This window comes from Vanellus vanellus (genome assembly GCF_965231255.1).
Source record: "Vanellus vanellus genome assembly, chromosome: 8".
NCBI classification, from domain to species: Eukaryota; Metazoa; Chordata; class Aves; order Charadriiformes; family Charadriidae; genus Vanellus; species Vanellus vanellus.
The window spans coordinates 8043166-8070619 of NC_138913.1; the positions used below are offsets into that span (position 1 = coordinate 8043166).

General features: G+C 37.2%; 1 protein-coding gene across 1 annotated transcript in view; it reads left to right on the forward strand.

Annotated features, from left to right (window-relative positions):
• The window catches only part of NAALADL2 (N-acetylated alpha-linked acidic dipeptidase like 2), a gene marked incomplete at both ends in the record, with an annotated part of 383945 nt that overhangs the window by 187593 nt on the left and 168898 nt on the right, over positions 1-27454 (forward strand). The window contains one exon of the mRNA XM_082486918.1: positions 15376-15526. Coding sequence (XP_082343044.1) covers positions 15376-15526 — 151 coding nt within the window. The remainder of the gene's footprint in view (positions 1-15375; positions 15527-27454) is intronic.

Sequence of the window (27454 nt, forward strand, 5' to 3'; positions counted from 1 at the left end):
AGCTGCCTTCTAAACTTAGTATCTTCATGGAATGTCACATGAACAGATCCTTCTCTTCAGAAAACTTGTCTGAAAGGAGAGTTTAGTAGATGATGGCAAAAACCCAAAAAGGTAAATTAGTTTTTAAACCCCCTCTCAGCCTGCTTTAACTATCTTAACAGAGCTACTTAGCTATTCAGTATCTTCTATTGGCATACAGACTCTTGTTGGAAAGATGGGCACTAATTAATTTGTTTTTCTTGGTCTAAGGTGTCTCTACTTCTACAGTTGACTATTCTTTACGTACATTGTCTTATTTTAGGATTAATCTTTAGCATTTACTATCACAAAAAATCATAACATTTATCTGTATATTAAACATTTTTCCATTTCCTGAGATAATTTGCTTCACTACACACAGAAGGTTACAAAGCCTGACTTTTTTGGTTTCTTACCAGTTTAAGTTTACTGAAATAGAGCGTGTTACGTTGGTGTAAAGCTGGTGCAATTAAATGCACTTAGGCACAATTATTTCAGTAACTATTAATATTCTAAATATAATGGATGTAGTTGCATTTTCCATTAATAAGTGATGCAAAAGTAAACTTGCTGTGTAACCCCGAGCTGGCTTTCTTTTCACCTTTTTGAGCAGTTACAAGCAATGGTAAGTACCAAGATTAGTCATCACTGCCAACATGTCACCAGAGGAAAGGAATTAATGAGCGAGAACAGAAATTTCTGTTTATGCTGTTTTCACTCCTTGCCTCGATTGCAAAGACATTGCAAGAGAAAATTCTTCTCTGAACTGGGAAGTATTCCCTCATTTTCTGTAGATTCCTATACTGTGCTAAACACCAGGGGATATGAATGTCTTCATTTGTCTGTCAGACCATTCATTTATTGCATGGCCTTGCAGTATAACATTGTGTTCTGCTTGAGCTTTTATTTGAGTTTTGGGTTTTTTTGGTTTTGTTTTTTTTTTTTTTTTTTTTTTTTTCCCCAGAGTAAAGTTGTGTATGCTTTAAAGACTTTTACTGAAAGTTCTGTCTCAAGAGAAAACAGTAGTGTAACAGAGACTGATTGATCATGGGTTTCGTTGTATTTCTTTTTCATTCATCTTCTAACTACAGTATTCTGTGTTTATGCCGTTTAGAAGTAAGTTCAGTGGAGTTCTAGGAGCTGTAAGTGACACTAAATCTTTTCAGTGGGCCCATCAGAGGGGGAACTGTATTTGTTTTTAACATACAAGGTTTTGAAAGGCGTTTTCTTTTGGTCTTTCCTTGCCTTCCCCAAAAAATTGTCAGAGAAAGACAAAAATGACTTTACTGTGGCTGCTGTCTATGACTTAGCTGAGAAGAGTGACAGGGAGCAATAGGGTTACTAGCTGATCTTTCTTAACCGCCCTTTATATGACCTTGGTTTGATAGTGGGGTCTTCCTTTCCTAATCACTGCATTAAAAAAAATCTTTATGACAGGAAGTCAGACATATTTTTCACATTTTATATTTTTCATTCCATTTTTTATGACAAAACAAGGGTATAATTTTGGATTAATGTTCTAGAACTAATTGTATACTAGTGTTATTGAAGAAGAGCTGGGGGTTGTTGGTTTGGGGATCTTTTTTTGTTTGTTTGTTTGTTTGTTTGTTTTTAACTGATGTTGAATGAATGACTTCGTAGTGCTTTGTGACTGCCAAACTAATACAACTGCCATCCCTGCTCTCATAAAGTACTTCAGCCTTGGAACTTCTTCACGTATCTCTGCTATTTCATTTTGGTGAAACGGGCTATTTAGTAGGTCACAGGAGGAGCCAAAGCTCTGTTTTACTGATGTGCTGAGTGAAAAGCAGTGAAAAAGAAAGGACCTAGGAAGAAACAAAAGCTGGAAACGTTGACTTTTTCAGCTGATGTATCTTTTGTGTAGACTTTCTGCAGTTATACATAAAGTGGTACTTCGCTTTATTACGTATTCTGCTATAGACTCTGGTGTTCAACATGAAAGATGTGCTCATGATATGTTCTGTGTTCATTAACAAGGTCTTGTGAAAAAAAATTCTAGTTGCTGAAATGTCAAGTCATGAAACAAAATGGAAACAAGCCAAATTTTTAATTTTGGGGATTCTAGGGGAGCTTAGGAGTGGAAATTAGTGCTGATAATTTATAAAGAACTTGTATTGCTAAGGTTTTTAATAACTTCTTTAATATTTATAGTTTTTGAAATAACTTTATACACTAGGGCACGTTCTTTATGATCATTTCTTTTATCATTCCTGGTTTGTGACCGTTTTTCTAATAAGGAAGATAAATAAGTTCATTCCTAGTATTGATTTACTTAAAGGCATGCTAACCAAGTAGTTAAACACTGCTCTTTTCCATAAAGGAAAGTAAAATATTCATCAACCAATTAATAATATGCAGTTTTCCTAGTTGATATATAGATATGCCTGAGGCTTATATATAGCACACTCTATATCATTATATGTTCTGCTTAGAAACAAAATTAAACCAAATGTAAATTTAAAAATACATAACAATGTTATACAACATCTAAAGAGACTGTTAGATTATGTTCAAGGCGTTATTTTAAAAGCACGAAACCTGGATACAATGTAATACCCAGAAAAGAGTTGAGCAGAGTTTTGTACTTTAAAAGAAATAGACTAGCTTTTCATAGAATCTTCCAAGATAATAATTGCAAGAATAATGAAATAAGTGACAAGGAATTTTTTTTTGGCACAGGTCTAATGAAGGCAGCTGTATTATAACAGTCTAACAGACTGAGTAGCAATTACTTGAGGCAGCAAATGGGCCTTAACAATTGGTCATAGATTTTTTAATTATGCGGGTTGTGAGAACATCTGCTAATACCTTGATAGATATGATAAAACATCTACACTCAGGAAGCTAGTAAAGTCATCACCCTACTGTTGTCTTGGAGATGGTAGGATGACTTGGGCTGTTTGCATTTCAACATTACTAACTTTCGGCATTGGTACTGGAAATGATATACTCAGGGTACCCCAAGGATGCCCCAAATACGGGCTGCATGTAAGTTGAGAAAAGATTGTTGAGAGAATCAAAGATTATGAGTTTACATTGCATATGATGTACAATGTGGGGGGTTTATGCAAGTAGATCTTTCCCTTTCTCTCTGCTTGTATATTTCCTTAGTCTTACTGATTATTTAACTGGTAATTTTAGAAGTAACGTAATTTTTTTTCTACATTGTTGTCTGCATTTTTTTTTTTTGTACTTTTGCTTTGGTTGGTGGTCTGGGGCCATTTTATGTCCAAAGCCTACCTTGTTTGGAGAATTGTTTGTGGAAACCATTCATCGATGCCGGTGATTATGTGGAATTAATGCAGAGGTTGAGTGAATAATATTAATGACACCCAGAATCCCCAGGAGCAGTTGTAACAAACAGCTAAGGTAAATCAAATGCACAAAAGAGGACACATTCCTGGCTTTTAGGTGCATGCAACACACAGACCTCTGCTGTTTACTATGTCTAACAGTATAGTACATCTTGTATCAACTCTTCAGTCTTCCAACCCACCTGCCACTTCCCATAGCAGATATTGCATAAAAATTTGAGAATCCCATTCCTGAGGTTAAGTTACAAGTTGCTGTCCTCTCCTGTACTCTCGGTAGAAGACTTACACCACTACTTAGCCAGAGGGGTTTCCCTTATGGGCAGAGGACAGTGGCTGTGGTAACCTGAATGACTTCAGAAGGCTAATGCTTGCAATGTAAACTGAGACATAGCTGTTTCCTCCCCGTCAGAAGGGCTGCTTCTCCTTTCATCTGAAAAAACACACCTGTGTTACTGATTTGTACTGCCTGTAATGGAGAAATAGAGTACTCAACTCCACAGCTTGAAAGTGGAAAAACAAGCCTGATGTGTACTCACTGATGTTTGATTGCTACCAGCGCTTAGGTAATAGACTTCAGCATTTTTTATTTTCATTTTTTTCTAAGGCAGCGTCATTCTAGTCTTCAGGTTTTGTTGTGAGTATGGCCTTGAATTTAACAAAAAACTTGACTCGTAAATGTCAGTGTGAGGATAACTCAGTTACTTAATCAGAGACAAGTACCCCAAAACTCAGATTTAGGTAAGTGACTGGTTTGTGACCTCAGTTGAATGTGTCTGTGACCATTGAATAAATAACTTTGGGAAAACAAAATTATAATTTATGTGTTGCATAACCTGCATACTGTCAGGTTGCCAGTTTTTAACGTGACTGTTCTGTGATGCAGATGCCAATACCCAGGCAGTGGGTTACTGTCCCAGTCTATACCAGTTTTTCCCAGCTCACCACTGGGAAAAATGCCAACGTGAGCATATGTCCCCCACTGCCACCCACAGTGGCTTCACTGACTCTGTAAATCAGCCTCAGTTTGAATAGCTGGAAGTATATTGTAAGGGCAAAAACATGGGAATTGTGATGGAGATTTTTCTCAAAGTATCTGTTCCTTGAAGAATGGAGAATTTTACAAAAAAAAAAAAAAAATGCAAATTCATCTGGGACGGGAGGTAAAGGTTAAATGGACAGGCAGCAATAATTTTAAATTGACACATTATATATTTAATAGCTCCTACTGTACTGACAGGTAAAATCCCTTTAATACACCTATTCGCACTTTATTTGTGGTACTATTTACTGAGTATAAATTATTACCACTCGTGAATGTAAGCACTGCTCTTTTGGATGGCACTTCAGGGTTCAATTTGTAACTAAAGAGCTAAAAATAGGGGCTGCTGCTGCATCCGATGGGAGTTCATCTCCCATCCTCTGTATTGACGCGGGGTGGGAGCCTGCTCGTCCGTTCGCTATGAGGCTGAGGGTCCTGCAGTCTAGCCTCTCCCTGTTTAACAGCAGTGAGTTGGTGTGTCATTATTGCTATTGTTAGCAGAAAATAAGGAGAGAAAAAAACACCCAGGCTAATTATCTTTTCCTAAACCAGGAGTAATGGCGGGCACTGCGGCCGCCGGCCCAGGCCAGGAGGAGCAGGCGCCCATGGGTTTGGGTGCACCAATCAGGAAACACCCCCCCACCAGCACAAGCGGGATTGGCCAAGCCTGGCCACATGCGCTGCCCCAGGTAATCTGCCTGGCAACCCAGAAGCTTCCAGAAGAGGAGGTGGGGCCTGTCAGCCTGTGAGGGGCGCTGGGGCATGTGCTGTGCAGGCGGGAACCGCCGACGGCAGTGGGCTGCCTCATGGCAAACCCGTGGGGCAAGGGCTGCTCCTTTGGTGCAAAGGAAAACGCATTTGCTGTAGCGAGGTGCCACAGCACTCTGTGGAGCATTGGGAAGGTTTTGGGTTCTGCAGATGTTTGTTTTCCTTGTGGAAACCCAGTATGGCGAAGTGCAAAGGAAGCAATGGCCTTCCTCACCTCCTGCCCTGAGTGCGAGCCGCTGGGCGGCTCAGCAGTGCCATTGCAAGAGATCTGAAGTGAAGCCAGGTACAGCAGTATGCAACCAAGCTGATAGTAAAAGTTGGTCAGCCGTAAGCTGTTTCGTGGTCGGGGTGTCTCCTGTCTGGGAGGGTGCTGCGGGGCTCCAGAGTGGTGAGGAGAAAGGGACTGCAGGGATCTGAGACCTCCCTGGAGTTGAGACTAGGTGCCCTAAATGGGTGCGGGGAGCGGTACGGCTGCTGGAGCAGTGACATTGCAGCCTCCTGGCCAGAGAAAACCTCCTGTGGTTTTTCGCCCTGCCTGAGGTAGAGGATGGTGATGTAAACCCGACACCATGGCTTTCTGTGCGTGACCTGCCCTGTGCTGGGAACAGTATTTGTAAATTGCATCTGTTGACATTACCTCATCTTTCTAGTGGTAGGAAAACAAATACATAATGAAAAAAAAGGGGGAAATTGGCAGATTTGACTCAGACCTGTGACTGTATTGGCTGTGTGGTGGATTTTGGATTAAAAGTTTGGTAGAATGTGTATAATATAACTAAGGGTCTAATCAGTTTATTCCTGATGATTTACCAAGATTATAATTATATCTTTGTGTAATTGTTTTTTGTATGACGGATCTTTAGCGCTATTCTTGCTGTAATGGAGTCTAAACATAGACTGAAATAACCATAAACATAATCAGAAACAACAGTTTCAGTATGAACAATGAAACGCTATTGGCTTTTTGGAGGTTGCTCATCTGGACATTCATCCAGTCTGTTTGTTTCTTCTTTTTAATGTTTACTGAATATTTAATGATACTTATACACACAGTGCTCCTCTACATGCTTATTTAAAAGTGAGTGGTATTTCCGGAAGATGTAGGAATGCAATAGCAATATGAAAGGCTTTGTATTATATACTCATCAAATAATGAAGCATTTTTTTTCTGGACTGTAAGCAATTCAATTATTTTGTTTCTGAAATAAATTAAGTAAAGCTTATTGAGTCCAATCAGCCCTTGTTTCTAGGGAATTGTAGTTCAATTTCATTTTTAATTAGATTGAACGTTGTGAATTTTTTAGCAGTGGTAAGCAAGATCTGGCAATAAAATATGCACTCAGTTTGTATTAAAAGTTCCTAAAATCTAGTGCAGGGAACTGGCAGTATATCTGGCTTATGTTTAATTGTCCAAGTACCCTATTGTGAAAAATTCCATTTTTAAAAACTGCTGATGTGTAACAAATTACTTTTCTTTGATAAAACTGTATAGAAGATGAGCAGACAGCAAACAGGAAGAAGTATGGGACAAAACATTCAGTTCTTTATAAGCTTAATACCACATTCAGGACCATGACGTTATAAATTTTGCTGTGCAAGGATTACAGGATTAAACCAAACTGCTTTTTGGTTTAGAGATGGTGGGAGGAAATAGTCTCAAGAGTTTTTTTTCCTGAACTACTACAGCTGTCCAGAGGCCAGTGCCTAGATTTCCAGTCAAACTAGTAAACAGGCTGAATTGTGATTCAGCATTATACGTGAGAACTTGGAAACTCTTGATCCAGTTTGAGTTCTGCCAATTTGTGGTAGCTCTGATTTATTCAGCACTTTATTCCTTTTGTTGGTGTGAGTTTCTCTAAGCTTTGTGCTATATAAGCTGCTGCATACTGTAATTCCCAGTGCTGACTGCCTGGCTTGCATTTGCGTTCCTTTCTCTTTTGTGGCTATATGCTGCCTTATCCATATGCAGACAATGCTACTAGTCTTCGTAAAAAAATGCAGGTACTCTAGACAAGGTGGCCATTCTGTGGCTTTTGAATATAGCATAGCTCACAGGAAATTTAAACGTTGCTCTGTCGCAGACAGCATCCCTAGCTATGGGAAATGATTTCCAGCAGGTCAACATCACTAGAATGCTAGAACATATGGGACATGTGAGAACGTATTGTTGTGTTTGGGGGGTTTTGATTGTTTGTTTGCCTCAGAGAATGAGAAGGGTCAGCTATACGTATGGAAAAGGATAATTGGTATATGAGAGAAGGCTGTGGGAAGGTTGGGTATTTACGTTTCATTCCATGGCAGCTTAGTTCCTCCTCCTACTGCAAGAGCACTTCTAGTGGAGTTGAGGGGTTCCAAGGACTCCTCATGGCCACATGTAGCATAAAAACTAGTATGGAGATTTAATATTGCTCCAAACTGATGGGCTGGGAGCGTTGAAGTAAGGAAAAACACCTTATTCTTATACTCGTAAAAGCTGGTATTCGTGAAGCTTCACAAATCAGTTTTCTTGTGTTTAGCTCTCATTTAAAAGTCTACATCCCTTGAATAACACTTACCTGACCGAAGAATGGGGTTAAAAATACAATTTCTGGTAAATTTATGTGCGAAGTAGCTCTTATTCCTCAGAGCCATAGAGCCCCATCGCTCAGATGCAGATTTTTTATGATTCACTTTCTAAGGTTTCTTCCCCTTCCCTCCTGCTTTTCCTCCCACATTCTATAGGACATCCAGGAAATAAAAGAGGGAAATCTCCCCTCCTTAGAAATCATTTTTAGATATAAAAAGGATAAAATTCTGAAAATTGAAAATTGTGAATGACAATTTCAATTTGGAAAGTGATTAATAAAAATGTCGTGAAAAAATCTTAGGTATGCGTGTCAGACTCCACAAATAAATGCATTTCACATTGTCATTTCTCTTATAGTAAGTACAGCAATGTTTTAAGGTCTTGCTATGACGTAAAGCAAGGATTTGATTTTATGTTGTTCACATATATGGCACTGCAAGACAGAAATAGTTTTTTTAATTCCAATGCAATATGTTTTCCGCTTTCTAAAACCTTTGTGGGAATAGCCTGTCATTTATGAGATCACCATTGGCTGCATTTCTAGCTTTTTGAAGTTTTATGCATCTTAATCCTTCTCCCAGTCCTATTTGTTCAGTATAGCAATAGTGTCATTCCTTGGACAAGGACAGTGTTTGAGCTGAATAGGAAAGAGGTATTTCTTTTCATCATTGCGATGTAGTTAGCCATTAAACTGTCTATGTCCTCCATCTCTTTTACTGTCTTAACACAGCACCTTGAGGATTGTTCAGCCAAAGCCAAAACCTCTTCAGATAGTGTTTTGCCGCAAAATTCTTCTTTTGAAAACTGTCGCTAGATCTCTGTGATGGGAAATGTAGAAGCATGATTAAACATTAAGTGCAGTATTAAAAAATTAAGCTGAAGCCAAAATGGACCTTTGCCACCTTACTTGTTTAGAAATGTGCAACTTGAAAGAATTGTATAAAAATGTAGGTGTTTGTATGCACATGGGATTTTTCTGCCTTGAGTCTTATTTGTGGTACCACTGTATCTTCCAAGTACGCTATTATAGTAGGTAATTGAGAGGACAGTGGCATCTAATTAAATCTGCAGTATGCAAAGTCTTATTTTTCTACTCAAGCAATCTGTTTCAGAACTAAAAAGATGTCAGTGAGGTCTTCCAACAGTTTAAATGGCACTTTGCCCTTGCTTGGTAATTTTACGTACTGCCAATTAGTAAAATGAGATGGGAGTTCCTTTCAGAGCGTCATGATTTTAATTGGAACTTCAATAGAAAAGAGTAATTAATAACTTGCAGCCTGTCCAGCTAGTAAAGCTCAGAATAATGAACCGTGTCTTCTGCACATTGCACTACGAATTGAAAAATGCAGTAGTTAAAAACTGGTTACTGTTATTTGTCTAATTAATGCTGATCATGGCACTGAAGTGTGATGACAATAGGAGATACAGCTTTTACAATTTTTTTATGAATATGTATGATTTTTAAACAAAGTCATAGGTAAGAGGTACATGTATGTGTTTTTTTATATTTGAGATATTTTCTTTCTTCCTCTGAAATACTAGTGTATGTAATGTTTGCTTTACTAAATATTTTTTCTTTTTTGAAATGTTTTTTTTGTTTCAATGATGCATATGTATTATGACTAAATATTAACTTCTACATGCAAGGGGCAGAGAAAAGAGGATGAAAATTATATACAGACATATACATATAAGCCATAATATCCATCAAGTTTTTATTTTATGAATGTGTTATGTCCAGGTTTTACTGTGATAGCACCTGAGTGGACTTGTAATAAACAGTGCAATTGTGAATCTGGCTTTAGGAAGAGGAAGACTGTGAAGTTATATGGAAGAGGTCATATGCTAGAATAATGACATGATCCAGTATGAATTTTGCTGTACTGTCAGTAGCTGACATTTAAAAGCTTTTATTGTCTAGTGAACTGTGATGTGATTTACAATAATGCAGACATTGTGTAAAATATCATTTTTGTAATTTTGTGTGCAGATTTAAGGAGTGCAAACACCTCTATTAAGCCTAACAAAATCCCATGTTTAAGCATTCTATAAGTGTCTGTAGCTAAAGCATATGTAATCTCCTTATTTAGGGTTCTGTTACTTTGCCAGACACAGAAATACTTTGATATACTTTTTTTTTAACAATAAAATTGGTGATAAGAGTTAAGAAAGAAGCTTGCTTAATTTACCACTTAAAGCTTTAGTGCCTTGGTATACCGAAGGTGCCCCTGTCCAGAGCCTCTCGGTTCCTTTTAATTATTATGACTTTCAGTTGTGATTGAAATGTCAATGTTTTCATATAAATAAATTCACAGAGGTTGGGTATATAATTTTCATGGTACTAACATCAATCAGAAGCTCCTAGTGTATGGCATAATTTGATTCTGATTAACACGGGAGCCTCTTTCTGGCATCTTGTGGTGATACAGTAGAAAGGCTTTCAAAAACATGTGAGTAGGTTCAATGAATGGCCTAGTACTATCTATTAATGTAAGCATCTATGTACAGGAGTGAGGATACAGCCAGGGTTTGCACTTTCAATACCGTGAAATACATGCACGTGAATGCCTTCTGAAGGTGAGAACTACATTTTGAGGCACTTCTGGCTTAAGACAGCATGGTGTGCTAAATGTCTTTTTGAAATAAAGACTTTTACTAGGTAAAAGAGAGATCTTAAATACCATTGTGTGGACCATTTATATTGTTTTATTTACTGATACATCTTAACCATTGTGTAATGATTGAAAGCCTGAAGGCTTATGTAATATAGTTGAAAGCAGAATTATATCTAATAAGAGAATGTCACTGAATTTGTATTGAACCTAATATTGAGAAGTAAAATGTAACAGATGGGAACCCATAGGAAAATGAAGAGATCTAGTTCATTTTTTTTCCAGTGCTAGAGTTTGATTTATCACATGCTGAAAAACTCTCATTACTGTATATAATAATGGTGAAATGCATTTGAAAGTTGCTGTGTTTTAAAGTAACTTTTCCAGGCACAGTGTTAGTGCTACTTGTTTTGAGTAAGAATAGAACCTTCCATGATGACAGTCACTTACTATATAGAATTGTAAGCCAAGATGTCCTATACTTAACTGCGTTAGCCTACGTAATGTATCATTCGATAAATTAAGAGGTTGTTCCATGGGTTAGTGAACAGTTTATTCAGAGCTTTGTTTCTTGAGATAAGATTTTGTGATGTCTAATTTGCTGTCCAAATTTCTATATTCTTTTCCATCTGTCACTCTCTTGTGATTTCTTATATGTTTTTTCCCCCCTTCCATTCAGGGGTAAACTCTCCAGATTTTATTAATGCCTTCTCAGTGTGGTGTATTAGTAGGATCTGCCTCTTGTTTACTCAATATCCCATTTTCATTAAACTTGCAGGAATATACTGAGATATTTCATGCTGTGAAGTAAGTCTTCTGTGCCATCTAATCAGTGGTTCAATCATGACTGTGGATCAAGACACATAAATGGACAAGCATAGAAAGCAGACTAAAGAAGTCTTACAGAGGCAATACTTATCATTAATGGGGCTGGTATTATACCTTATAAAGCATAGCCATTACTAATTTAGGAAAAGGATAGAGGGGAGAGAGAAGGGATGACCTTCACCAGGAGAGAGAAGGGAAGACAAACCACCACACTGATACTGTAGCTGTCTGCACATATAACACCACGACTGACTGCAGAGAGGTTTCACAAAGATGGAGAACTGTCTAGAAGGTGGCACAGCAAGTTTCTCAGAAGGTTTGGCTGTATTTTGGGGGACCACTTGTGAAAATAGTGGGAAGAATTGCTAATAATAAGAGCCTGTTTTAATATGTGGTTGGTAGGTTTACATAATCCACCGTTATCTGTCATCTTTATTTTTTCTGATGTATTCATAATCATCCTTAACTGTCACTTTTAGGAATATAAAATGTTGTGATGCAGTTCATCAATTGATCATGCATTTCAGCTTTATAAGTCATGTGTATACAGAACTATTACGGGGAATCAAGTAAAGAGAGAGAAAAGTTGTCATGCTCATTTAATTGTCTTTAAGCTGTTAGGGTCTTGCTGGATCAGAGAAGATAGGGTGTTCGGATGCATTGAGAGAATAGTTTAGAAAGCCCTGTCTTAGCTATCTCTGCACTCTTACTTGCTGTAATTCAGATGAGACCAAAGTGTGATGTGCTTTTCTGCTCTCTGCCCAGGAAGTGACACCTGAAACTCAAGCCCAGCTGTGGCTCCCATGAACAGAACATCAGTTCTGCTGATGCAGTCAGGCTTTATTTTCAGCTGGAAAGTAAGAGGACTTCTTAAACAGCTGTATGCCTCAATGTGCATGTTTTTAATCTTCTTGAGCCTCTGTGGTTAGCAGGTAGCCAGTCCAATGTAATCTCTGGACAAGAATGAAGCCTGATTACCTGATTGTTCTTATGCTTTTTGATGCTTGGGAAGTGCAAGGATAGTCTCAGGAGACCAAGGGAAAAGATCTTCAGTGATACAGACTTTGGTCTCAGCTGAAAGATGGCAAATACAGCTTGAGACCAGTGCCTGCTGTATTCCTTCCCTGTTTATAACCAGTCATTTAAGGACAGTTCTTACATATTACGCTGGAATTTCATATAGAGAGGCTGTAGTCGCTTCTCTTTGGTAGGTTCATTCCTGCATTCAGATCACTAATGTTTCTCCCCGATGAAGCATTCATTCAGGCACGCATGAGCCTCAAGTGAGATAAAACACATTAAAGTCAGCTTTGAGAGGCAGTGGCCTCTGCTTCTTGTTGCTTCTTTTTTCCAGTGAAGAGTCATGCTCAACTTCCTTATTTTTGACCTAATGCCTATCTGCCAGTAGGTTTGTCGCCAAAGCCCAACAGTAAAGCTTGGTTCATATGCCGAGTACAGACCTGGTCTCTATTACCTGTGTGCCAATATAAAAGGTAACTGTTTCCTCTGCAACATTCAGAGATGGTGCAGTTAAAATGGAGAAGCATCTTTGAGTTTTCCTGTTAGAGCAAAACCAAGTTCTTTAGACTATTGCAATCTGCCTATATAAAGAATTGGTTTTGTTTACAGTTCCAGGTCAGTTATCTTGCCTTACTGTCCAGAAACTTGAATGTGTTATTAGGGTACCCTCTTAATGTATCTGAAGCTATTGATGTTATAGTTATTGCACTTTACATTCAGGAATTACCTTAGGATGTAAGAACCTCCCTGAGTAAAATAAAGGCTTCCAAAATCACTAGTCATTATTTAAAATCAAGATGTGTCTTTTCACTGCTTCAGCTACATCATCTTTAAAAGGCAATTTAATGGTGCCTTATGGTGTGTAGAGTTTACAAGGCTAATCTGTCCCCAGTTACATGACAGAGCCTTGATAAAGCAACAAGTGTTTTATGTTAGGTTAAACTGAGTCCAGAATGCTTTATGGAGTGATTTAATATACGGGATTGAAAGAGTTACTGTTTTTTTCAAGTGACTCTAAAAACTGAGGATTTAAGCAGCCATAAACAACAAAAGGGTTAACAGTGGGCCACCAGCATTTGTTTTCTTTTGAAGGGTTCTGCTGTTCCCATTTTATTCTGAGATGTTTGTGGCTTTGAGAGAGGGAGGAGGCGGCATACACCGAAACCCATAAGAAGCAGATTCTGCTGTTGATTGGTTCTACAATCTAAGATAATATGTTTATTTGAGTAGGTGTGTGACAGTTTACCTGAAGGACTTAATCTACAGTCTTTAGCCATATAAAAAAATATTCAGTACCTTCCTCAGATTCTTTGTGCTAGGGCACTTTAGGGCTGTTAAGGTGTTGACTTATTTAAGATTAAAATGGAAGCAACAATGCTCATTTATTGTTGTCATAGTTGTGATGTCACAGTTGGAAAGTTAAAAAGCAGCAATTATAGCTGAAATCTGAAAGCTCTTTTATAATTTCACATGTACAACACAACTTCTTACTAGAGATTGTAGCCATGGCAGCAGTGGTTGCTGCACTTTGTGAATAACAACTGTGTAGTTACCTTCTCTTAGTGAAACAGAGGAATTTAATAGTTATTTTTAAGTACAAAGTTTTTAAAACTCTCTTCAAAAAAAAAAAAAAAGAAGCAGCCACATCTGTGTTTCCTGTCTCCCATGCTATTTAATGAGACTACAGATGAATAAAAAGATACTGGATATGGATGCAGGAAAAGAAAAGACAATTGTTATTTTAAATGCTGGTTGTTACATTGTTTAGTTATGATGCATCCTGCTTCTCCTGTAGTGTCCCCACCCTTTTATTGTGCAATCAAATCCTGGCTGAATATCTGAATATGAACATGAATTGGAAACAGAACATTACAATAATAAACCTACCATTTATTCCTGCATTACATTTAAGGTCTGTAATGCATCTTTAACCTTTTAAATTTTTTAACATATGTGCTTGTCACTTATGTTCTCACTCCGCACTCTCATACTCATCTGAATAGAGTTCTCGCAAAGAATATCCCTTTTCATCTAGGGATTGCTTGTTTGAATAAGATATGTAGGATTACACAGGTGATTCACAGGTTCACTTGCATCTGTTAATCTGAATTCAGACTAGAGTGTCAAAAAATTTGTGAATCACAGTTTTAGATATGTTTACTTATAGAAATGGCAAACAGTGCGCAGCTATTTTTCTACATATTTTTCTGGGTTTAACTTTCAAGAAAAACAGAAATAAATATCAAATGCTTTTGAGGCTTTAAACCGAATGCCATATATTGATGTAATTTACATACTTGTAAAGCCACAAGGAACTATGCATAAACATTCTTCAAAACCAGAAGCAAGGAGATAAATTGAATATATATATACACAGAGAAAAATGAAGGCTCTAAAAGACAGAAGGAGAAGGACAATGGAACTGAGAAATGGAGGTATAGTAGTAACAAGTTCTTGGGTTCCTACAGAATCAAAGTTGTGTAATCCAGAAACATCTTATACTTGCAGTCATTCCTCAGACCATTTGCAGCCATTTGGAGAGTCATCAGTAGAGCATAGTGAAGAGTAAGATAATCCTTAAATACCAGAATTACTTCTGTCTGAAAAATTAATATAGTTTTGTGTCATTGTTGTAGTCTTCAGTCATTTCCAAATATGCAGAGCATTACACAGGAAGGTCATCTCATTTCATGGGAATATGTACCACATTACAATTCTCTTTCACCTGATTCAGAATGAAATCCCCTTATTTTTTAGTTCTCTATCAAAGGGAAAGCCTGAGGTCTTTCAGTCAAAATGGATCTATAGTCTGCTGCAAGTTATGGTGCTTGGATGCTTTTGTCCTTGACTTTGGGGAAGTTTGCCTGATTTGCTGCCCCACATCTATAGATTTTTGGAAAGACCAATTACAATTACCAGCTCAAGCTATGATGTTCATTAGGGCCTGAAAGTAGCTTTTAACATGAGTTGGGAAACATGACTTTAAATTAGTTTTTTGGCATTTTGATTTTGTCTTTTCAAAGAATAGCTGCTGTATTTTTATTACAAGCAGTTTGGAACTGCACCTGTCTGTATTCTGGTGTCATGAGAGCCTGATGATAAAGCCTCTGTCGCAACAGTAACTTGAATAAATAATGTGTTCTGATATAATTTTTGTTAATAGCCACCTATCTTGTTTTGCTCCCTCAGCTTTCTCTGTTGGAAGATGCAGGGTTTGGCGGTGCTCTTCTTTATGTTGATCCTTGTGACTTACCAAAGACTACAGATCTTGCTGATAAAGCTTTTATGGTTTCCTTGAACAGTGGAGGAGATCCATCCACACCTGGTTATGCCAGTATTGGTAAGTACTGTTTGAGACATATTCAGTTAATGGATATTTTAATTCTCTGTAGATTCTAAGTATGGGAGTTAAAAGGCTAAACCAAATCCTGCCTGAGATAGAAACCCGGAGTAAGGGAACACTGTGTAAAGCAGTATGGCTCAAAGGATGGAATCCAATCTCAAAAGTGCTTTATTCTAAACTCTTGGCACAAAGTCTGTATTCTAAATAATTTATTTCGTTGTTTTTTGTATTTGTGTATTCATGCACCGAACCATTATTCCTGTCTGCTTATTCTTATTCCATGGGAAAAAATAAAAAGCTGTGCAGTACTAATCCAGTGGCCTCTGAGCAGGTTCCACGGGATCTGTCCCCACTGAAAGAAGGTTTTTTCCCTTCATCCTGTCTTCCGCTTTCATGGTATTGGCAATGGAAACTTCTGGTCAACAAGTGCAAGTGGAATGTAATCAGAAATTTATATTTGAAAAGATTTAGTAAAAAATAATGTTTATAGTATCTTTGAACAATTACCACTAGAATAGGATGTGTTCATTTACCTTTGTCTCAGTTCTGCCTGGATAGACTTGGTTATCAATTATGCTTCTCTAAGTACACGTATTTTCAAAGTATGTGAAATTTTAAGGAATTGCATAGTCTTTTAAAAGTTTAAGGGTTTGGTTTTTTTATAAAGCCATGTTTACAATAAATAGAAGCAGCAGTATATTTGACTTGTATGCACTACTTAAATCTCCATTCTGGCAGCTGAGTGAATGTGTTCTGCTTCTCCGCTGCCTTTTCAACTTTACAACCTTTTTTACTATCTAACTATTTGGAAATGTATTAAGCAACAGTCTATGAGTTTGTGACAAGGCTTCATCAAGAATATTTGGTCCGGTTACTAGCTCAGACATCTAAAGTCTGACTTGAATTGGCACTAAATCAACTGAGACAACGCTGAGATACTTCATGACTAGAATGGCAGAAAATAGAAATATTTGCCTGGTTGTCAAAGAAGGGTGTTAGCTATTCACAGCATGAATGCCTTGACAGCTCAGTGGGAAAGAAATTGCACATTTTCTCAGTGTCTCAATGTACCTGACCCAGTGTTCTTAAAAGTACCCTGGGAGCTACAGAGGTAAATATAACACTCTTCAAGCTTTATTCTTGCTCATTTCATGGAGCTGTTTCAAAAACAGTTTGTTGCTTATCTGTCTGGCTGACTCCTTAATGTTTTAGTTACCCTACATGAAAAGTAAAGCTAATTAAAATAGATATACCAACATGAAGATGCCACTTCAGTGTCTAAACCTTATGTGTTGGTTTTCTGTCAGTAGATTATTTCATCAGCAGTGTGCATTCCAATCTTCAGTTCGAGAAAAAGAAGCTTCATTATATGGAAAATGGTGATACCCTTATAAGTACACTGGTGGTTTCTACTTGAACCCTTAGTGTGGCTTGTCTGTGGTTTTAAATCTCTGAGCAACGTTCATAAGCAGGAATAGGCTATAATGTTCCTAAAATCATTTAATTTTGGTTATTGAATGCAATGATGAGCTGGAAAGAACTCAAAGGAACACTTGAGAAAACTCTTTTTTACAGTTCTGTCACTGGAAGGTAGATCAGATGGAAGTAATTTCTGTCTTTCTGATGATGATTTTCTTCTCTGGAGACTATGAATCCATTCAGTTAGAGGTAGCTTATGCCTGGGACAAATACGTCTGGAGCGCACACTTTTGCCTGAGGGATGCGCTTGCATATAACGTAGTTAAACCAACTACATGTAGAATAAAAATGCCAGATACCCAGGGTTTCCCCGTCACTTTGATTCACAGAGTATAACATGCACTACAAGAGATTTTATTGGAAGCTCCTGCTTGCCCAGTTATTGGCATATCTTTGATACCATCTGCACTTCACGCATTGCTAAAGAAACTGTTACAATCTCAGGGACTGCTCAACCACCATTCTCCCTTTTACTAGGAAATTCTTAGTAATATGAGTGATCCAAAATTTGTCTCAAACTAGGTGAGTAAAAGGTAGGAAACTTGTATTTTCATGCTGCTGCCTATGTTTCTCACATTCTTTTAGTCTGAAAACAAATGTCTCTGTCGTGTCAGAGTATTGGACTGCTTCAGGTATTTTTTCCTACAAAAAAATATTCAGGAAATGATAACATTTACAGATTTATTCTCAAAGTTGACAACATTTTAAAAGGGGGTTTAAGTAGTAGTTCAGAGAGAACTTTGGATTTCTCATGAGGTTTTTTTTCTCAAATCTTCTGTTTCATGAAGATTAAATGCTGTGCTTCTGCATATGTATTATTTTAGAATACCCAGAAATAGCTTGAGGATGGTTTTGAGATGCTTACTATCTATGAGTGGAATGATTTTTTTGATCTCTGTTTAATAAAGGGAAAAAAATAATGATGTAGAAAGTAAAGTCAACAGCACTTATGTAAAAGTTTCTGCAGCTTTATTTGATAATTTAATTCTTCTGTTCTTAAGACTATCCCAATCTTATGTCATATCAGTCCTGAAACAATCATGTGAGCCTTTGTGAGCATCAATTCTGTCTTCCTAATTCTGATTGCCGAAGACTAGTATCCTCCACTATCTTCCTGATTCTGAAATGAAACAGATCCAGTGGGTGGGACTCAAGGAATTATATATATGGGATTGAGAAGCTTGAGAGGGAGTTAAGAGACCTTTGTTACAAAAATTATACTGAAAATAAAGTTTAGAAGAATAGCATAAAACTTGAGTGACTTCCCCCATCTACTTGTTTTTTACATTTTGACTTTTTGAATGCTGCACTTCCTTTCACCTGTCATTGTATGGCAGAGACACATTAGATGTCTTCATTGCTATACTTCAGAGCCATTTTAAATCAAATTCGTTTCCACACGAGAAATGGTTCAGTAAACAAAAATATGGATAGAACCTATTTGTCAATCCTAGTATGTAAATAGAAAAGTGGCATTGTGATAAGCATTTAAGAACCCTGCCCCTGAGATAAGGTACCTCACAATAGAATCCCTATCTGTGCAGTGATGGAATAGGAATTACTTCATGAAGAATTCAGACAGCATCATAGAAAATACTGTGAGCTTAAAAATGCTGAAATATAACAGCTGTAATATATAATCTTATGCTATCAGCTGAAATTTCAAGTGTAATGTTTTACAGAGTTGTTGCATGGAGGTTATAACAGTAAGACAAAGGGGTATATTTGGAAGTAGTCCATGCTTCGGGTCATTGTTAACATAGTCATGTAGCCATAATACAGGGATTTGGGTGAAAAAGTCAGTAACACAGGCGAAATGCACAGTGTCCCTAAAATTGCGAATAGTGAACATGATTCAGGCAGAGGAATTCCCAATTTGTCAAACATTCCTACTAAGAGTTTATTTCAGAGGAAGGGACAATGAAGATGAGGAATAGGTGAGGTGTTGATCCACTGCGGGCCACAGCTGATCACATCAGCAAAGTTGGCGGTGCCTCTGAAAACATGTAAGAAAAGACAGGAAAGCTTGGCAGGCAGGGAAGTGAAACTGAGCCTGGAAAAAGGCAGGGTGAAGGTGCTGGTTTAGGCTTTTTGCTTTGGTTTCTCACTATCCACGTTTGTTTTACTGTCAATAGTTGACACTGTTTGCCCATGACAGTAACTGATAAGTGATCTCCCTGTCTTTAGCTTGACCAATGAGCTTTTCCACCTTATTTTCTCCCCCTTTCCTGTTGAGTAGGGGGATTGAGAGTGTGGCAGGGTAGGTGTCTGGAAGCTGGTCAAGGTTAACCCACCACATTTTGTTTTCCATGTTTCGCTAAATTACAGCAAAAGTTAAAGAATACTAAATATGCATCATAAAAAGCCCGTGGCATGTACTGCTGTAGTCACGTGTCAGTCTTTAATTGAGCTGAGCCAATTCTTCTGCACTGAACACAGGGAACTACTGCTACTACTTGGAATATGGATCAGTAAGTACATGCTGTGATGGAAATGTATGCGTACTTTATTTTTAGTCAGCCCTGTGATTCCGTATGTTTGTGCTTCCTGCTTCATATCTGAATTTGTCCTTACTGTCCTTTACTTCATGATATTTTACTCCTCTGAAGCAACCAGCTGAGCAGAAGTTAACTAGAAAATAGAACGTTGCGTAACAGCTTTAACGTGCATATGCAACATATGTTCTATAATGTTTTGTTATAAATCATCACGACTTTTTACAAGATGTCCTCAGCCCTGGTTTTCCTGTTCATTTAAAGAACAAAACACAGTTACAAGGATAGTTCTCTGTGCTTGCCTTTGCAGCTGTGGAAATGATCCTGGGAATGCTGTTGTTTTATTTTATTTTATTTTACTGTATTTCAATATTTGTGTTTACTTTCAGCTAATAACATCAGATAAATGAAATACAAAGATAATTTGGTGTAAAATGACTGGCTACATTCAGGCTTTGGGTTTTTTTGTTTTGTTCTATTCGCCTTATGGGCAGACTGAAGCTGTGGAGAAAGAAAAGTTTGCAGTGCCATATTTTAATTTAGGGGTGTGTGTATATATGTTTACATGTATATTCTTGATCATTTTATTTTTTACTTGTGACATAATTTTAGTGATTGCCATAAAGAAACCCCCACACTTTATCATTACCAGCTACACTGTTCTATCTGATGTACTGTGTTATTTTCTGTATGAAAAAAAAAGCTGTGCTAATGCAACAGAGAGGTAAATATTTAGAAAATACTGGCTTTTTAATAGCGAGCACAGTAAGTAATAGTTTCAGCAGATTTTCAATAATACCTCTAGCACTAAGGGTTCAAAAGGTATCTGAATCCATGATCTGCCTCTTCAGATTTCGCAGGATACAGTAAAGCAACTACATTTGTATTTAAGTACCAGATTTACATGCTCTGAGTTTTCAGGTTTGTGTTTTTTAGTTTTTCCTCTTGTCTGGCTTTCAGTTGGTGGTGTGTGTATTTAAAACTGAGAAAATCAGTTGGACGTCAAGGTATTTTAGGCATACAGGTTTAAGACCTCTGTATTGTATATCAGATATCATTTTATCTTCTATTCAGCTGCCTATAATTTTATCTTGGAGGGAGGAACCAAATTGGAATTGAAAATGAAACCATTTTAAATTACTGCCAGTGGTACTGCAATAGCTTGCTAGCAACATTTGTATTTGATTCTTGCAAATGCCATACTGAACCATATGGTCAAAACTTTTCTCAATTTCAAACAGAAAATTATAGAAAAAAGTGAATTTAAGAGAGTAGTGGAATGTACAGGTGGTAAACACCAAATTATTTGAAAAACAACAAATCAGCGCTTCCTATGCTGCAGAATTAGTTCAGTAGAAAACATACTGCCTAAATACTTCCTGACGCCTTAGAAGTTGGAGAGTACTCCTTAGTATGTTTGGCATTTCAGACAGTTTCAAACTACTAAACATCCTTGACTCCCTACAGAACATTTTCCAGTAAAGCCACTTTGTCTCTCATCCAGCAATAATAGCATTTTAAATGGTGTCCAGATTAAATTTTTGAAGCTACTCAACTCACAAGTGAGTTTAGCATATTTAAATATTTTGTGCAATCATGGTTGAAAATAGTCCTACCATAGCTTTACTGACATGGTATTTCGGCTCAACCTGATTTGTGCGAGTGAGGTCATTTATTATATGCTTATGAAACAGCAAACATCACTGTATGGCAGTAAGTCTAACTGGTGTATTGGAATCTGCTACTACAAAAGCATGGTTGCCTGCAGACTCTAGTTGAAATCAATTGTCTTTGCATGTGCTGAGAATCGAAGACGAGCAGCTGCTTTTGCAGCATCAGGGAATGTTGTGAGCACTCCCTTGCACTCCCATATACAGCTCCTTGGTTGTACATGGGAATGGTGTTAAGAAGCAGATGAGACCCAAGGATGAGTGTATGAGGAAAGAAATTGCTTTTGTTTGCAAAGGCAGAGGGATAAATAGTTGTGCATTTGCTCATGTAGCAATATATAATGATCCATTTTAAGAACCAGCTAAGCTCTGAACTGACTGTCAGCTAGAGTCCAACTTTATGGACCACTTGCTCTGTTGCCAGTCATTTGCTACTTAATGCCCTTCTCTGCGTGTTACTGTGGTTTCTTCTAATCCTGTATCTTTCACAGCCTTTTCCAATGGCTTCATTGTGTTTCAGGCAGGGGTTGTTTTCTTTCAGAACCCAATTAAGCTAATGTTACCTGAGATTTTTTTCATCCAGTGCTGTCTAGGTGATAGGCGAGAAAGTTCAGCAGTATTTGTACATGAAATCTGAGTTTATAGCAAAAGCGTGCATAGTAATAGCAACCAATAGAGTCACTTTCAGGTTTTCACTAATTGCAGCCTGTAAACACATTTCTTTGTTCACTGCAACTGAAGCACTTGCTTAGACCAGCATCAAGTTGGTGATAACATCTCCCCACTGCAAGTAAGCAACAATGATACTGAGGGTGTTTGTTTTACTGCTAAGACCTCAGAGTAAAAGGTAACCATTTCTGTTACGTGGTACTAGTTATTAATGCTGCTGTAATTGCCAGAAATACAGCTGTCTCAAAGTACAAATTCTGGTCAAAATGAATCACTAATTGTGATGATATAGAAGCTAAAGGGAAAAATGTCAGAACCAGAATGATTGTAGAGCAGTTTAGGTACCCCTCACGGTAAGATAGAGCAGATTGGTGGCTATATATGTATAAATAAAACAATTGTATTTGCTAATGAAGCTTCATTAACTTTCCCATATATTTGTGCATGTGTGTAATACAATGGCATTTTATCCTCCTAGCACTCCTATGCACAAGTTGGGATACTACAACGTAACTCTTACGTATTGCAGAGTTAACACCTGCAAGCGCACCTGCATAGTGTCAAGAGCACAATAAAGTCAGCTGGCTGATTGTTTAAGCAATTAAAGATGTAATTAGGTTTATAATTGAATTTTTTCTAGTGCAGTTTGAATACTGCAAGCCAGAATAAACCAAACCATCTTTAATTCGACTTGATCTCTGTTCCAGCCCACTGCTTGCCATATTCAGCAGCTGCATAAAAAAGATAATAGTACTTCGTCCTACTGTCAGACAGGTAGAAAATCCCCCAGAAGAAAACCTAATCTTCTTAAAATGGAGATGTGGAAAAAACTTTTTCGTGACGTAAATGTGTAATATCATATTACACTGCTCTGCAGAACACTAAAAGACATAAGTAATTCATCACAGTTTGGGTTTGGCCAATTTCTCAATGAACTTCTCGTCCGTCTTATTTTTGGAAATTATTTCCAAGATTATTTGCTCCATCACCTTCCCAGGGACTAATACATGGCTGATCCCATCTTGAATGTGATAGGAGTGATATTTGCTTTTGTCATGTCCTCGTGAACCTCTTCCCATTACCATGAACTTTCTAAGGTTTTCATAGCCTCACAATGACATCCGTGAATTCCCTTGTCACTCAGGGTTCCCAGCCCATCGGGGCTTGCCCTGAAGGGTGAATTTACATCTTCCTCTAACTAGTGCTTTCTTAAGCTATTTGTTCCCTCTCTTGTGCTTCTCAGTATTACAGTTTTTACTTTAGTTTGGATGCTGAAGGATAGTGGTAGATGAGGTTTCTTAGTTACGGCAGAATATAGCCCTACAAAATACATTTGGAACAGGGAAGTAGTGAGGCATCGTGTGCAGTGGTGGTCCATGGATAAGAGGAGCTTCCTCTGCCTGGTTAACCTCCACTGGAGGCATGTTGCCAAAGTACACTCAACATGGCTGTAGACATAGCGACTATGGGACATTAGATTCATGTGCTGTTTCTGGTACAAAGTTGCAAAACTCCTTTATGTAAGAGACTACATTGGTTTTGATGCAAATCTCTTTTCCTCTACTAAAACAATTTCAAATGCTCTGCGGTTTGTTCTGTGAAAGCACGGAGCTTCATTTTGGGAAAGGGATAATACTGGAAAAAGTATTTGAGGGCAGAGATGGCGAAGGACCAGCTGTGCAATACAAGAGAATTTCATAAATGTGGGAGAATTTCTGTAATAAGAAGGCAGTCACAGCTTACAAAGCTTCTTTCTTCAGTGCTTTTAGAGTAATCCTGTATGCACTGTTGCCAGTCAATATTTGCTGTGTGATGGGTACAATGCCAGAATGAGAAACAGTCAGTTTGTTGCCAGATGCTTTTGTTATCTGACATGTTTTTCATGTGCAAAATTAGGCTATGAGAATGATTTGAATAAACCTTTGAAACTTTGATAACTGTTTCGATTTCAATTAGGACAAGTATATGCACAAAATGTGTGTAACTGCCAATACCTCTTATATGCTAATTTTCCATAGCTGACAGGTGGGTCTATTGAGTTAGTGAAAAAAAGAGTGAAGCCTCTTGGGTTATTTAAAACCTTGTTGAAGGCATAGATCTTTCAGAATAGTGATATAATGATTTGCATATTTATTTAAAATGTTGTTCTATAGGGACCACCCTTTACAAAATACGTAATGAACAAATGCTTGTGCTGCCTACTTGGGAGGTAAATTTTTTTCTTATAGCAGGTGTCAGCTAAAGCTGAAACGTGATGACAATCCACGCCTTTCTGGTATAATGCTCATAACAAGGAGACTAAATATAGAACAGCTGGCCTACTCATGTTTTAAAATGCCTAGGTTATTTTTTTCTTGATTTCCAAGCATCAGCAGTCTTTCAACCAGTCCGCTGTGTGATTTCTGCCGAGCCTAGTTTAATCCAGGACTGCAAGGGCTTTTCAGCAATATTTTGCGTACTCTGAGAGAACTAAACCACACATTGGCAAACCTTCAACAGTTAAAACTTGGGCAGCAGTAATCTTTGCATAGTATAAAATCGATTTTGCTTTTCGTAGTAGTAAATGAAGTGTAAAGGAGAGGTAAAACGAAGAATTAATTCCCTTGACAATTACCTCTGCTCCCTCCCAAAATCACTGTATTAGATGTGACTTTGAGTTTTGCTGGTAAAAGGCAAAATACGTCTCTAGGCAGTAGTATTATGTGCTACTAATCCATTGAAAAAATAGATATATCACCTGGCATGGACTATCTTGAGGAATGTTTTAAAAGTTCCCCAGAAAGAGAGAATATAGGCTTTGTGAAGATAGTATGACTGGAATATTTCTTGAGTTAAAATTAGGTGACTTGGGTGCAAGCAGAGTTGTGTAAAGGTTATATAGATAATTTTGTTAAAGTATTTTTGATTTTTTTTTTAAAAAAGTGCGGCGGAGGAATTAAGTAATACCAAAAATGTAGGTATCAAATGACTACTACTCTGTTTGGTTAATTTTACTTTGTAGTCATATTAGGTTCCTAAGCCTAAGGTCCTTCAATGCTCTTACTTTTTTAATATTACCGTTCTCTTTTTTTAAGTGAAAGCGTTACCTTGTGAGCTTCAGGATACTGGAGGAAACCTAGAAGTGCAGCTTGACTGCTGCCTAATAAAAAAAAAAAATAATCCCAGAACAGAATGTAAATGGAGAAAACATCCATGGATTTTAACTAGGTTTCATAACTGTTAGGCATTACTCGTGCTTTTAAAATATTTTTTGTTTGTTAGTACAACATATCAAAGGAAAGAAAAGAAGCATGCTTAAAATATGTAGGCATGAGCAGTTTTATATTTTGAGTTTCTGACAATTTCATCTTGTTAGACAAAACACATTTGTGTTTCTAGAGTCTGGATTTATTCTCTGATTTATACAATGGACCTGTAATTCTGAACTCGGGAGCCCTGATTTAGGAATCAGTGCTTTAACATAGGATTTAATTACATCTCTCATGCGCTTTGTAAGATGAAAAGTTGAGTTACAAATCCTATAATAGATATACAAATCCTAAAGCATATGTAGAAATACTGCAAGAGATTTACAAATCGTAACATAAATCTTAATAAAGTAATTTTTAGCTATACAAATCTATACTCATTTCTAAGTTTAAATCTCTGTGATCCTAGCAGAGATCATTCTTGAATTTCAATGACTGTTGTGTTTTGGGTCAGGTTCTTTATGATTTGTTTCTACAAGACTTATGTTTATTAAAATACTTTTCTTTTTCTCAATTTCTCCTTCAACTTCATAGAATAAAAAAAAAAATAATAAAAAATATTAACTTCTGAACAGAGAAAGAAGTTGCCATTCATAGAAGCTCTTACAGAAACTGTTCCCTGGTAGTTGTATCCTAGCACAAATGGGCAACTGAAACTTGCATAAAACTGCTGTGGTTTAGTAAGATGTTTGTCTCATAGTATGTACACCTCACTATTGATCAGTTTTTGAAAAGACATTTTAATGTCTTGCATTAAGATGAAAAAAATCCTAGCTTTAATTTTTCAATTGCCTTTTTTTTTTATTTATTGTATTTTGAATATATGAGTACTGTGAATGCTATAGTTACTGTCTGGAGGGGGGGCAGACCCTGGAACAGATTGCCCAGAGAGATTGTTGCCCAGAGAAGATATCCAAAATGCAGGTGGACATGGTCCTGAGCAACTTGATCTAACTGATGCTTCTTTGAGCTGGGAGGTTGGACTGCATGATCTCCAGAGGTCTTTCCCAGCCTGAACTACTCTAGGATTCTGTGAACAGGTAGCAAATTTTAGAATAAATTCTGACAGCCATTTTTTTGTTGACACTGATATTAAGAAAAAATAATAATATAAGTGATCTGGGACAGGGTGGCCTAAAAGAACTTGGGAACTGTGACACGAAGCCTGAAAACCTCGGAGCATACCTTATAAGAGCTGTCCGTCTGCAACACTTTTGGAAAATATGTCTGTATGATAGGAAGGGAAACAAAATACTGGAATACTGGGCTAAATATAAGAAATCAGGCCTGAACAGGTTCTGCATAGTCTTTTCCTTTTCCATGTTTAATTTCTGACCCAAAAGATTAATCAACAAAATGAGACAAGGGAATAAAATGTGATTTTGGCAGGAGGGTAATTTTCTGTTCCACTTTAACTAGAACCCATCTTTTTTTGAATAAACTATTATGAATTATTTTATTATTTGGATTAACTATTATTATCTACTATGTTATACGTTTCATTTCTTGGTCTTCGCTCTTGATCAATAGCTTAAAGGACTTCAGTCTTTCTGAGGATAAAGAACAAGATGCTGTGTGTGTTGATAGTATGCAGCCATTGAAATTGGTCTTGATCTGGTATTAAAATAGGGGAAAGCTTCTGTGACACCTATTGTAATTGGCAGACAAAGGAAAAAGTGACTGATTCAACATGTCCATCTAATGCATTTTCAACACAATGGTAAGTATTCATTCATGACCCAATGTAAAGAATAAAAATAGCAGTAATTGTCTGAATTGGAAGAATCAGTGAATGTTTTCTGAGAGCTGTAAGTTTAAAGAGAGAATCAGATGGATGAAACATGGGTACTTATATTACTATAGCCTGTAGATTGCAGACACTAAAGAAGATTTCACAAATAGTACTGGGTGCAGTGCAGTGAGGAAGATGACAGGATGAAATATATTTTAGAATTTTTATTAAGGAATTTCTGACACATGAGAAATGTGTTAGTTATATGACATACTCTGTAACACTTAATCATATTAGTTTTTTCTCCAGCTGCCAGGAATGGTCTTGGTAGTTCATAGGCAGATTTTGAGGGTGCTAAAGGAATTATACTATCTGAATATGACATATATCTGGTGGTTCTGAGAAATAGTGACAAAGAGAAAAGAATAAAAGAAACCTCGAGGTCCAACAGTGTTTTGTGTTAGCTGCTGCAACATCACAGTAGTCTTCATGGTTCTTTTATGGAGCAGGATTCATGAAAAACTACGTGGAGGTTTTCTGGAAGGTAAATTTCAGTGACCATCATACTATTCTGGTAGGTCCCACAGTTACTGCATGGTGTTCAAAGGTGATTTTTCAACATGAAAGCAAGC